This window comes from Acanthochromis polyacanthus, chromosome 3 (assembly GCF_021347895.1).
Source record: "Acanthochromis polyacanthus isolate Apoly-LR-REF ecotype Palm Island chromosome 3, KAUST_Apoly_ChrSc, whole genome shotgun sequence".
Taxonomy (NCBI): Eukaryota; Metazoa; Chordata; class Actinopteri; family Pomacentridae; genus Acanthochromis; species Acanthochromis polyacanthus.
In genome coordinates this window covers 2,209,991-2,223,024 of record NC_067115.1, presented here as the reverse complement: position 1 = coordinate 2,223,024, position 13,034 = coordinate 2,209,991, and the positions used below count along the sequence as shown (strand labels likewise).

The following is a 13,034-nucleotide window of genomic DNA, read 5'->3' as shown; positions in this document are numbered from 1 at the left end:
ATTTCCACATGTACAGCTCAGACTGTTGGACCATTGTTCTCCTTATATCTTACAGTGTTTCCTCTAGGATGTTTTTCAGGCTGTCCAGGAGCCGTAAACAAATGACACCTGACTGCAGATTTTAATTTTACAAATTATTTATTGAATGGGCAGTTTTTAAAGGCTGAATGTAAACCAACAAAAATTTAAAAAATAAATAAAACAGTAAAATTAATTTAATGAAACGCAGCCTGCTTCTCAAGTCAGTCTTCACCTACAAATAGAAACAATCATAGGATTGTTTCTCTCAATTTCCTACACCTTAATCATTTTAAAATAGTTTCCAGCTTGTGTCTGATGGTATATTATTAAACGTCTTAACCTACGGCTAATGACACCTGACTTAGCGTCATCTTCTTCAGGTGTCTTTGTCTTCTTAGAGGAACATCTGGACAAGCTCATGTGAAAACGCAGTCAGCAGTTACATCATGATGGAGCTATTAGCTTAATGCTATAAATAGTTTACTCACGTTAGCGACACTGAGTTGGCACCGGGACCAATCAACTGAAGCTACCGATACGTTACGTTAGCTGGACATCAGTAATTTGCGAATGTCTATTTTAGGGCCGGACCCGAATATCCCGAATATCCGAATATTCGTTCGCTACGGCGGTATCTGGATATTAATTTTGGTATCCGAATATTCGCCCCTCCCCCGGTTGGACGTTACCGGACGGAACGAATATTCAGCGTTACTGTCTTCCCTCCGCCTTCAGCCCACATCGGCTCATCCCGTCCTATGATCACATAAACATATCCACATATGTCTTTGTGATCACCCCCTCCTCCTCGAAAATATTCGGCGCTCGTCTCTTCCCTTCGCCTTCGGCCCACTTCGGCTCATCCCGTCGTGTTCCGCTCGTGTTTCTTACCTCCACCTGAATGGCCGGGTTGCTGCCGACTCTGACGTTACGCTTCACTTCGTTGCATAAACACAAGACAAGATGCTGAAGACCCTGGTTGGTATGTCGGTGTCCTTGGTGGGACTGGTTGGATGGGGGGCGGGGGGGGTGGCTCACGCCCCCACCCATCCCTAAAGGGAATGAAATTATTTTTTAAAAAAAAATAATAATAATAATTGTTATTATTAAAAAATATATATAAATAAATAAATAAATAATTGGAAAAAATATTTAAAAATAATAATAATAATAATAAAATTAAATAAATAATTGTAGCCTTTCTCAGACAACAAACTTTCTCCCCAGGGAGGTGAAACTGGCAGAATGGGGAAACGTTGAGGGGGTGGGCTCTCACTCGCCTCCCTGCCCCACTTGTTCTTGTTAGGGGCCCGAGCGTGCCACCGCGGGCTGGTGCGCGGTGTCATTTGCTTGCCCCCTGGTTCCCTGATTTACCCCCTCGCCCACCACTCATTGCTCGGTCGTTGTTTTTTTATTACAACATATATATTATTGTTATATATTATTATTAATAGTATATTTAAATAAATTATATACTATCAGTTTATCTCTTCACTAGACCTTATTGTATTATATTCACCGTTGATGTTATCACTATTACTATTATTATGGTTGATATCTTATTATTATTTTATTCTTCTTAGTGTTATATCATAGCATTATTTTTAAAATTATATTATAGGATGTGCATCGCCCCTCACTCCTCACTGCCTGTTCGTCAATTTTTATTCTTTATCTTTATTTGTTTTTTTAATTTTTTCTATTTTTTTAAAATTATTATTATTTTTTGTTTTAGCTTTTTCTTGTTCCCTTCTCCCTCCTCACATATCAAGTCCCCGCCAGTCTACATTATTACTCGTGGTCATTTAACTTACATCGAATCACTGAAACACAATTGCCACTTATCGACAAATGCAGGTTTTTTGTTTTTGTTTTGTTTTGTTTTGTTTGTTTGTTTGTTTTCTGTGCTGGATCTGTTTGTTTGAATTTGTCTACTTCTATCTTTTTTTTTTATTTTAAATATTTCCATTCATTGTATCTTCACTGTCTACATCACTGTTGTTGTTATTGTTTGTCACACGGTTTCATAATAAAAAATTAAAAAAAAAAAAAAAAAAAAAAAAAAAAAGATGCTGAAGACCCCCCCCCCCCGTCGGATGTTACGGGGCGGAACAAATATTCTGATATTTGTCTTTAATAGGGCCCGAATATTCGGAGGCCAGAAACCACTATTCGGGCCAGCCCTACCCTATTTAACCTGTGAAATATATTATGAATTATCTTAAGCTAATAACTTTTCTCCAGTAAGTCGCTGACCTATTTTCCGAGACGACACCCCTCTGACTCTGACCTGCTGCATGACCGCTCGAATAAAAAAATGAAAGAAAGAAAGAAATTAGAAGGAGCAGCAGCTAGGATTTAGTATGTAGAGGAAACACTGTCTTATATAAGCACATTCTGTGATTTCATGTGTTTGTGTGGGGTTTTTTTGTTCTCTGAACTTGCTCAGGAGCACTCTGGCTAACAGCTGTGGAACTGGGATCCGCTCCTCAACCAACGACCCCAGTCGTAAACCTCTGGACAACAGAGTGCTGCACGCCGTCAAATGTGAGTCACACACCTTTCGATGCTGTGAGTTGTGTGTCTGAAGACTCGCCGTCATCCTTCCTTTCCTCAAATGTGAATGTCTTTATTGTCATTGCACAAGTACAACAAAATTAAATGGCTACCCTTTTTATAGTGGATAGATCTAAAATAATAAGATATGAAGTATAAGAATAGTACAAGGGTTGTTCAGAAAGAATGAACTGATTTCATGATGCATTGCTTCAGTTCGGACCATTTAACCCCTTAAGCTTCAGTGTACCGCCGGCGGTACACCTACTAATTTGCATAGGAATTTCAAGAATGTCCGACGGCTGCAAACACGATTATACAAACACTATACGCCGATGGAAAGCTTAGATTCTCATGAATCCGCCGGTATAAACCACTTTCAGATGTGATTACCACAGCGGGTGAGAAAAACACATTTGTCCGACAAAAACAAATATTCATCCATCCGTTCTCTGTACACGGCTTTAACGCACACAGCGCGACTCACATTTCCGGGTTCATTATTACACACAAAAAAAAAGATTCCACAAAAAACGGCCATAATCCAACCTTTTACATCCAGACGAAACAAGCCAGTAAACTATTTTATCCAAAACATGTCTTGAAGTCGGTATAAAATCTACGAATAGGTCGTTTTCAAGGAAATGCACCTCGCGATGCCCGTCCAATATTCCCTGTATTTTTCGTAATTTTTTTTATTTAAAAATAGAATATTAGCGATTTTTTGTACTGAAAACGGCTGGGTTAAAAGAGGAGATTTCTTGTTTTGGTTGGCTGCCACAGGGGTGCTGAAGTCGCGTCGTTCCTTCAGCAACGTTCAGTCGTTTCTTTACCCTCAGAATGGCGAGTCCTCAGCAAAAGGCGTTCTCGAAAACAAATTCAGCTGTCACAGAGCAGCGTGCCTTTTGAAGGCGATTCGACATTAATCCTCCCTCTCCTGAGAACATTTGACGCTGCCACTAACCTCCTGTTGTCCTCGTTTACGGGCACCAAAAATGATTGTTTCCTTGTCTGAAAAAAAATCCAAAAATTCAGCAAAAAAATTCCCCAAATTTCTGAAAATTTGCAAAACCTTCTGGAAGAAAATTCCAGTAATTCCTGAAAAGTTTACCTTAAAAGTTTTTTTTTTTTTTTTTTTAATTCCCCAAATTTGGCAAGAAAATTCTTGTAAATATTTTCAAAAAATAGTAAAAATCTTCCAAAAAAATCCTAAAAATATCTAAAGTGATTCCATATATATCAGTAAAACTTTCAACCCAAATCCCGCAAAATTCGGTGGATGTAGACACATTTTTAATAGTTTTTTTTCTACCAAAAAATGTCCAAAAATTTCCCAAAAATATTGACATCTGAAGTTTCACTGTGAAAATATAATTTTTTTTCCACATTTTCAAACTTTGAAACAGGTCAATTTTCGCAGCATGCCGCCAGAGTTAAACATTAAATAACACCAGCGATCAGCTCAGTGGATGAGCATGATATACGTCTGGGAGGAATTGTCTTATCGGCGTCATGTTGGCCACACTGAACACTTGTAAGACAGGAAATATAAGTTGATAGTGAGTAGAATACCTGTGACTTGGCTGGAGTTTTCCATTGCTTTTCCTGCGTAATGGAGTCAGTCCATTCTTTTTAAAGAACCCTAAACTGACCAAAAAACACACCGCGCGCTTGGAGCTGCCCTGAGCTTTTCCATGCCCTGTTTATGCCTTCATCTTTTTCTTATTTCCCCTTTTCTTTTTGTTCTTCCTCCCTTCGTCCAGTCTACTGCCAGAACTTTGCGCCGAGCTTCAAAGAGAGCGAGATGAACGCCATCGCAGCCGACATGTGCACCAACGCCCGCCGCGTCGTCCGCAAGAGCTGGATCCCCAAGCTGAAACTGCTGATGGCCGACAGCGACGCCTACTCCGCCTTCCTGGCTGACAGCGTGAAGATGGAGGCCGACGCGCTGGGGGCGGAGCAAGGCTTTGACCCCGCCTCACTGGAAGCTGTGGCGGCGGCGGCGGCGGCGGCCAACAATAACGAGGCGGGAAGCGGAGCGACGCCGGCAGACGCCCTCCAGGGGGCAGGAGGAGACGGCAGCACTTTGTTTTGAGTGAGTGAACGGACAGACAGAAAGAATGGACAGATTGATGGAAGGAGGGATGGATTTCTCTGGGGTGATGAGCAGAGAACGATGGCCGCCGTGGTCTTGATGACAGTTATCACTCCTCCGCTGGCTGCCACGCATTTGGGGATGTGTTTGTTCTCTTACGCCTCTGTTGGTCAGTTTGTTCGGCTTTCTTTCGTTTGTCTCCCTTCCTGTCTCTCTCCGCAGTGCAAAATGAACCATTTCGGGTTGTTCCTCGTTGCTCTTCTTCTGCCGGAGAGAGACAGGAAGAAAACGAGAAAGGTAGCAGAGGGAAGAGGTTAGTCCCCCCCCCCCCACTTCTTCACTCCTCTGCAACCTTTAAAGACATGATTGTTTCAGCCTTTTTGTTTTTTAAAGCGTGTACTGTCACTAAGGCCCTTTTCTTACCATAATCAATCACAGACATTCCCTGGGGAGGGGAGGGGTAACCCTGTTTGGAGAAGGAGATATTTCTTTCGCCAAACTCCGGTAACACTGTTGTTTTGATATTGAATGTATGCGTGGCGAAGCATTCGAAGTGCAGCGTCGTTGGCCCTGTTTCTGTCTTCTGTTTTGCTCTCTTTCGTCTGGACGGACGGGTCTGAGAGCGTGGCGTTGATGAGGTCAGGAGTGGAAAAGGAATATTAATATGTATATCGGCATGGTTTATGATCTCCTTGACCTCGGCCTGAGCTCTGAAGCCCTGAGCCACCGGTCTGCAGAGGAACGCTGACGTGGAAAGCAGCGTTCTGATGAGTGTGCAGGTTTAGCGGCAGATGAGAAAATTTGCTTGACTAAAACCTTTTTTTCCCCCCGAACTTCCCCCACTTTTGACCTTTAAAAAAAAAAAAAATCAGTTTGTTTACTTTTTCTGTATTGTTTTTGTCCTTTGTGTGTGATTTTTATTTTTAATTTTTGCCAAGGCTCCTGAGGGAGAGGAAACTTGTTACCGATGATTGTCAAAGAGTTCGCGCGTGATAAATGCACTGTGTTATTTCCTGCGGTATGAGTACAATCGAACTAAGTTTTTGTACGTATCAGAAAGAGAAGAGGGGCGGTTTTATTTTAAAAAAATGCGAAAAAGGAGAAAAAAAATACTAGCTGAAATCCAATGTGTATCTCTGTTCAGCACCCGTTTTTTTTAATAATCTGAAGGAAAGTTAAGAATTATCTAAAGCGAGTTTCTGCCTGCGAGCTTCATAACGAGACGTGTGTGTGTGTGTGTGTGGATGTAGCGATGATGTTCTTTTCATTTCAGCCCGTGTTTAAATTGATTTCCCTCAGAATATCGGTTGCCACGCCGTTGACAGCTCGGGCTTCCTCCGGCTCGCCTGGCATGGACAAAGGTGCTAATTCAGGCGGTGGTACATGGCAAGGAGTGCAGCTCTGCGTGTGTGTAGGTGTGTGTTTGAATGGCCGTACAGTATGTGTGCACGCTGCAGCAGAGAGAGAGGGGGGGGGGGGGCCAGACGGCGTGTTTTCACACACGCTCGGTGGATTCATTCACCCATCACTGCGGTGAGCGCGCATACACACTAATACGCATTTGGGCGCTGTCAGCCGCATCAGCTACAGAACACCAGAGCAGCGTGGGAATTAAAGGGGAATCACACTAAAGCATGCCTCAGAGGCTGTCCCTCTTCGCGTGTAAGCAATCAGCTGAAATTTATTTCGTGCTGAAGGAGGCTGCACAGAAAAAGTCCTGAGCGTCGGTTTGAAAGTTTCCTCCTCTGATGTGAGGTATTTACAATCACAGAAAGTAAGCTGCTAAATAATGGAAATCACAGAGAAATGTTGGCATAGAAACAACCCTGAAAGTCACTCCAGTCATATTTGCCTTTGATACTTGCGCGGCTGAATGATAGCTTTCAGGAAAGAAAGAGCAAGAATACAGAAAAACTGACCTTCAGAATCCACAATGCGGCTGAACGCGCTCATCCTGTAAACCCTGGAGAGGGCATTCTGCTCTTGTTCACTTTGAGGGGTTCTAGGTGAGCTTTTGATTTAGTGCCACTGGTATTCTGGCCCTCAGCACCACTGTGATGCCTCTAATGAATATTAAAATCCTCTTTACGCCAGGTTTTGGTTTCATTTGGAGTGCAGCCTTTTAGCGGTGCTGAGACGTTAGCCCGCTGTAGATTCATGTAGTCGGTTTATATGATAAACAGATTTGATCAGTGCTCAAACTTTGTGTTTTAAAAATAGACGCAACAGGATGAAACAAGGAAGAATTTCTCCTTGTATCCGACATTATTTGTGTCAGGATAGGGCTGCAACTAACGACGCGTCGACTAATCGTCTGAGCGCGATACGTCTTTAAAAGCGGAAGTGAACGCGCAATGCAACAGAAATCAGCGTCTGACGGAGCGCCGAACACGGACGGACATCGGCGCTGCATCGTGCATGTATTATGTATGCACGATGCTGCGCGGACATCCAGCGTTTACTATACAGCTGTATCTAAACGCAGACATCAGCGCTGCATCGTGCATACATAATACATGCACGATGCAGCGTGGACATCCAGTGTTTACTATACAGCTGTATCTAAACGCAGACATCGGCGCTGCATCGTGCATACATAATACATGCACGATGCAGCGTGGACATCCAGTGTTTACTATACAGCTGTATCTAAACGCAGACATCGGCGCTGCATCGTGCATACATAATACATGCACGATGCAGCGTGGACATCCAGCGTTTACTATACAGCTGTATCTAAACGCAGACATCAGTGCTGCATCGTGCATACATAATACATGCACGATGCAGCGTGGACATCCAGTGTTTACTATACAGCTGTATCTAAACGCAGACATCAGTGCTGCATCGTGCATACATAATACATGCACGATGCAGCGTGGACATCCAGCGTTTACTATACAGCTGTATCTAAACGCAGACATCAGCGCTGCATCGTGCATACATAATACATGCACGATGCAGCGTGGACATCCAGCGTTTACTATACAGCTGTATCTAAACGCAGACATCAGTGCTGCATCGTGCATACATAATACATGCACGATGCAGCGTGGACATCCAGCGTTTACTATACAGCTGTATCTAAACGCAGACATCAGTGCTGCATCGTGCATACATAATACATGCACGATGCAGCGTGGACATCCAGCGTTTACTATACAGCTGTATCTAAACGCAGACATCAGTGCTGCATCGTGCATACATAATACATGCACGATGCAGCGTGGACATCCAGTGTTTACTATACAGCTGTATCTAAACGCAGACATCAGCGCTGCATCGTGCATACATAATACATGCACGATGCAGCGCTGATGTCCGTCCGTGTTCGGCGCTCCGTCAGACGCTGATTTCTGTTGCATTGCGCGCTCACTTCTGCTTTTGATGACGCATCGCGCTCAGAGGATTCGTCGACGCGTCGTTAATTGCAGCCCTAGTTCTGACTAATTAATTTCAAATCCTTTTCATACTTGGGGATAAAGTAGGAGCCGCTTTATTACCGCCCACCGAAGTTTGCGAACTTACTTCAAAATTCGTGACAAACCAGCCAGTTACGGCCCCTGCTGCTCGACAGGAATTTAGATTCAAGACTCTGTTTTGTGGATTTGACAAAACCAGTGACACCTGGACTTCCTGAGTGTTTCTGTCGGCCGATGTTGCTCAGTTTGAAGTCAGATGTGATCGCTTGGATTGGTCAGCCCAAACATGCTCCTACATTACACTCCTGATGCCGTATGATTCCCACTCTAAAAAAAAAACATATCAAAACATCTGCCTCAGTATTATCATCCTTAAGAATCACTAACATTTTAGAACCCAAATGAGGAAGGACTTCTCACACAATCAACATTCATTTTTTAATTTCTCGCCTCTGTTTTTCCTCATCAGCAGAGAGAAAGCACCTTATTGCCGGTGTGGCGTCAGGAGTGGGCGAGTTGAGCCGTTTAAAGTCGCACTCACAGGTTCATAACGATGTTTAGACTGCCACACACACACACACACTCATGAGGAGAGTTTGCTATTTAACGGTCTCTTAAGCGAAACGCAGAATCTAAATATTGGAGCAACCCAGAACAGAACCAAAAAAGAAAACCAGCCTTTGAGGCGTCTTGAACTGAACCGGTTTTATAGATCAGTGTTATGAAACAAATCGTCTGCTTTTTATGACCTGGCTTTTGAGGAGAGATGTTTACTATTTGTTTTTTTTTGTAAATGTATTTACATGTATATCAAGTTTTTTATTACTACTTTTAAGAAAGGCTATCAGTCAAAGAACCCATGTCCTGAAGGCCAAGAGGAGCAAACGGGGAGGTTTCAAACTCCTGCCTTGCTCCGCCGTCTGTTCTGGAGCACACGGTACGATTTCTGGAGACTTGACCGGGTTCAGTGCCCGAGGACGGACGTGAGGAAACGAGCGTGAGACGCAGAGAAGGAAAGGATGCGGTGGGGGGGGGGGGCGAGGGGAGGACGTTGGGGGTGTGATGGGACACAGTTTGCACATTTTTTTGTTTTGTTTTCCTTTTTAGAAATGGTTCAACTCCGGTGCTTTGTGTGAAACAAAAAGCGCTGCACTAAAATGAGGGACAAGAAAAAAATAAAGAAATCTGAGATAGATTGAGAGGGAAGAAGAGGACAGTGGGAGCCTCCCCAGAGAGGAGGGGGGGGGGGGGAGGAAGAGGAGGTGGTGGTGGTGGTGGCTGGGACGCTTGGATGGTTTGGTGTGAATGCATGCATGCATACTGGTGTGTGTGTGTGTGTGTGTGTGTGCGGTTTGTTGTAGGGCGGGTTTTGGGAGATGTTTCTAAAGGCTTCGTGTGTGTGTGTGTGTGTGTGTGGGCGAACATGATGTGTGGGTGTGTTTTTAATGTGCGTGTGTGTGCGCATAATAATGTATGTATGCAGGTTTTTTCCCTCCGCTCTCGCTTCCCTCTATCTCCATTTATGGCATGTTAATGTCTGCCTCCTCACTAGAAAGAGCTTTTGACAGCGGTACAGTGCTCGTGTGTGTGTGTGTGTGTGTGTGTGTGTGTGTGTGTGTGCAGTGCGCATGCCTCTATGCCAGGCTGGGTCTGCGTCTCGATCTATGTGCTGCATACGTGTGTGTCTGGCTTCATGCGGTGACTGCGCATGTCTGTCACTGTGTGTGGGTGGTTTGGGTGCTCAGCTCTGCAAGGTCTGTGTGTGTGTGTGTGTGTGTGTGTGTGTGTGTGTGTGTGTGTGTGTGTGTGTGTGTGTGTGTGTGTGTGTGTGTGAGAGAGAGAGAGTGGGTGGTGTGTGCACAGAGGTTGAGATGAGTGGCTGTTTGTTTTGCCTCACAGAGAGGCATACCTTTCTTTTCCTCTGCCTTATACATGCGCACACATCTGCAGAGTCACACACGTGTGTCCACAGCACAGAGACCGTACACGCGTGTCGTATCAAAGCTGCACATGGATTGCGGCCATGTTGCGTTTCAAGGCTGCAGCTGTACTTTCCCTTTTTGTTTTAAATCATTTAAATGTATAGTGACTTGCAGACACAGCAGATCGCTCCCATCAGCCCTCCATCTCCCACATTCCCTTCCTAAACGTCCCGCCGCTGCCTCCTGAACGTCCTGTACTCCTGCACGGGACGGCAGCACAACTGCAGACAGGACTCTGACACTCCCCCCCCGCCTCCATCTCTTCATTTCTTTTCCCCTCGCTTCTCTCAGAGCGCTTCTCTGTTTTCTTTGTTTACATCTCTTTCTGTCTCGCCTCCTCTTTATGTATACATCTCTCTCTCTCTCTCTCTCCCATGCTGTCCCCTTATGTCTCTCTTCCTCTCTCTCTTCCTCACACACACACACACACACACACAGGAAGGAGCTAAATAGTGTCGGTCCCTCGTTGCTTCATTACGTGAACCATCATTTTCCATCCACCGCTGCTTCGTTTCTGTCTCGACTCCATTTTCTTCACAGAATGCAAATCCCTGCCAAACTCTCCCCCTGTATGTCTGTATCCCCTCGCATGTGTGTGTGAGAGTGTGTGCATGTGTGGGAGAGCGTTTGCCGTCTACAACAACAACAGATGGGGCTGCCAAATACGTTGCTGCATGTGTGTGTGTGTGTGTGTGCATACATGTGAGCTACTGGAATGCAGATATGGAAATAATTGGGCGTTGGTGGATGTGTCCAGACACACCAGTGCTTTGTGCGGTCCAGTGTAAGGTAGTTTTTTTGTGTTTACTGCACCTTTAATAATCGGACTATCGATGAGGAAGGTCTATGTGTCCCTATATTCCCCCGGCTGGCTGCTGTGGTCGACCAATCAGGATTACCTCATGAGAGACGCAGCCAATCATGAGGTGAATACCAACCAGACTGTTGAACCAAGTGACCAAACGGCTTTAAAAAATATCATTGTAATTATCTTAGAGTTGAGCGGTGAGGAAGGAGGAGGAGGAGGAGGAGGTGGTGCTGTTCTTCCTGAGGAGGAGATGTTTGTTAAGAATCTCTCAGGACAGACGAGGCATTGCGGCATTCTGCCGTCACATGAGCGAAGCCTCAATCCAGACAAAGACACAAGAGTGAGAGGAGAGAGAGGAGACTAATGACAGAGAGGAGGAGGAGGAGGAGGAGGTGATTGTCTCTCTCTGGCCCTGTGCCACCAAGATAAATACCTGGGTGCTTGTTTGTTTATGTAGCGTGGCATTTTGCAGAAGGGTGGGGTTAGGGGCTGAATGAATAAACGCTAGATTTGTCTAAATCCCTCAAAACAAACTCCAGCAAGACAAGCAGCCACTTAGTGGACGCCGACGGGGATCCAGAGAAAGAATGCAAGCTTTGAAAAGTCCAGCTAAGCATTGTCCTGGAAAACAAGAGAAACGAGCTGTAATCTTTACGCCACAAAGTTCAATTTGCACTAATTACGTTGAAGGGTGGAAAAAAACATATTTCATGTCCAGAAACACATTTGGCAGATCTTTTCCTTGTTAAGCGCTGCAATATGATAATGTGAAGACATTTTTGCTGCAGCTGGAGAGGCGATTTGGCCTGGCTGGCTGTCAGTGTGCGTTACGTTAAACACCAGGCTGATCTTCACGCCTAGTCAGGAATTATCTGGGAAAACTGTGGCTTTTAGACTCAACAGGACCCCGATGATCAGAGGGTGGAATGGACAGTACGGCGGCTCCCGACCTTTTCTTCTCATGATGCCTTATTTGATATAAAGTTGTATCTAATCTTAATACAGAGTTAGACCTGGAGCGCAGAAGATCCAATGATTAATTAACAAGCTGATCAGCGCTGTTAGATCTGCCGGCTCTTGCTCCTCCTGGGGTTCCAAATGTAAATATTTGCTTGTTTTCTCAGTTGTCTGTGATGCTAAATTGAATATCGTTGGGTGTTTTAGACCGTTGGTTGGATAAGACGAGCGATTCGAAGGGCTCACAATTTCTCAACAGAGGCAGAGTAATCGACAAGGAACATAATAGTTGAAACCCTGGTTCCAGTGATACAAAAGAGAGGGAAAAAAAGCAATAATATGTGTAATTTCATGTAGCAGAGAAAAGTTTTGTCAGACTTTCTATTCGTGTCACGGGGAGCCACAGTGTTGTTGTCCGAAGCAGACGGGAAAACAACATGGAAGTTGAACATTTTCTAATTTTGAAAACTGATCAGATTTGTAAATGACGAGGATGTGGGAGTCGTGACGGGGGGGGGGAGCTTTCTGCGTGTGGACGGGGTTTCAGAACCGGGGTTTTTAATCTAGATTTGGTGTACTTACAACGAGCACAGCTAAAGCGCTACTTTCTTTAATAATCTGTCTGTGTCCGTTTTGTTTCCTCTTCGATTTTTGAGGAAACGTTACACGCCGGTAGCTGAACGCTGCTGAGAGAAGAAAGGAGAGAATGATTTTCACAAAGAAGTTTAGAACACTCCTCTGACCTACAAAGAGCAAAAAACTGCATTATAGAGCAGTAAGCCTGGGCTGCATATCACACAGTATCTTTTTTATGAGATATAAACCCTACCTGTGACCTTTTAAAAGCCATCACAGGTTGCAGTTTTTGCCCCTTTGTAGGGCAGCTATGACTGAGCACAGTTTTCTGACTAAAGGTTAAGTGGGGCCAGAGCAGATTTTTTTTTTTCTCAAAGCGATGAAAGTTTAATTCTCTGTTATCGTGTTTATGTTTCCTACATTTAAGTTAGCGTACTGTAGTTCTTGGACGTTCTTTTAAAGGAGATGCTACTAATAAGTCGACATTAACACGTACGTAGAGTTGCCAAGTTGTGTTGAAAAGAATTTACAAAAAGAGAAAGTTGGAGACATGGTTAGCTGTAAAATAGTTTAGAGAAAGAGAACCACATATTTTTGCATTGTTGTATGATTGAGGT

The 13,034-nt window shown here is 44.2% G+C and overlaps 1 protein-coding gene across 7 annotated transcripts in view; it reads left to right on the top strand.

Moving 5' to 3' along the window:
• Positions 1 to 5,552, top strand: part of nacc1b (nucleus accumbens associated 1, BEN and BTB (POZ) domain containing b) — a 28,740-nt gene extending 23,188 nt beyond the window's left edge. For all 7 annotated transcript variants that reach the window (XM_051945097.1, XM_051945098.1, XM_051945096.1 and 4 more), the window contains exons 7-8: positions 2,471 to 2,568; positions 4,341 to 5,552. In XM_051945097.1, the coding sequence (XP_051801057.1) occupies positions 2,471 to 2,568; positions 4,341 to 4,672 (430 nt within the window). In that variant the 3' untranslated portion in view covers positions 4,673 to 5,552. The remainder of the gene's footprint in view (positions 1 to 2,470; positions 2,569 to 4,340) is intronic.
• The last annotated feature ends 7,482 nt before the right edge of the window (positions 5,553 to 13,034 follow it).